Raw genomic sequence first — 666 nt, 5'->3', positions numbered from 1 at the left:
GGGTGTGGTCAGGGTGGGGGTGGCCAGTGGTGGGTGTGGTCGGTGATGGGCGTGGTCAGAAATGGGTGTGGCCAGTGGTGGGTGTGGTCATGGGTGTGGTCAGCGGTGGGTGTGGTCATGGGTGTGGTCAGCGGTGGGTGTGGTCAGGTGTGAGCGTGGTGAGGTTGGTGTGGCCCTCACTTGCCCAGGTGTGGTTTGGGTGTGCCCAGGTGTGTCCCAGGTGTCCCCGTGTGTCCCCAGCTGCCCCCAGCTGTGCCCAGGGGTGTCCCCGGGTGTGTCCAGGTGTGTCCCCAACTCCCCCCCACATGTCCCCAGGTGTGTCCCCAGCTGTGCCCAGCTGTGCCCAGCTGTCCCCAGCCATCCCCAGGTGTGTCCCCAGCTGTGCCCAGCTGTGTGCCCAGCTGTGCCCCCCTCACCTGCCCGGCTGCCCCTCCCCCTCTCGCAGGTATTACCGCATCGCCGCCTTCGGTTACTTCGCTTTCCGCCTGCGCCCGGACGACGTCATCTACACCTGCCTGCCGCTCTACCACTCCGCAGGTGCCGCTGCCCCGCCTGCCCTGCCCTGCCTCCGCCGTCCTTCCTCTTCCTCCTCTTCCTCCTTCCTTCCTCTTCCTCCTTCCTTCCTTCCTTCCTCCTCCTCCTCCTCCTCTTCCTCCTCTTCCTCTT

General features: G+C 66.2%; 1 protein-coding gene across 1 annotated transcript in view; it reads left to right on the top strand.

Annotated features, from left to right (window-relative positions):
• The window catches only part of LOC108447859 (probable crotonobetaine/carnitine-CoA ligase), a 17,750-nt gene that overhangs the window by 1,143 nt on the left and 15,941 nt on the right, over positions 1-666 (top strand). Inside the window, exon 2 of the mRNA XM_017739066.1 lies at positions 446-537. Coding sequence (XP_017594555.1) covers positions 446-537 — 92 coding nt within the window. The remainder of the gene's footprint in view (positions 1-445; positions 538-666) is intronic.

The sequence above is a fragment of the Corvus brachyrhynchos genome, unplaced genomic scaffold, assembly GCF_000691975.1.
Source record: "Corvus brachyrhynchos isolate BGI_N302 unplaced genomic scaffold, ASM69197v1 scaffold527, whole genome shotgun sequence".
In the NCBI taxonomy this organism is placed as follows: domain Eukaryota; kingdom Metazoa; phylum Chordata; class Aves; order Passeriformes; family Corvidae; genus Corvus; species Corvus brachyrhynchos.
The sequence above is the reverse complement of the archived record's forward strand: the minus strand, read 5'-3'. Positions and strand labels throughout refer to the sequence as shown.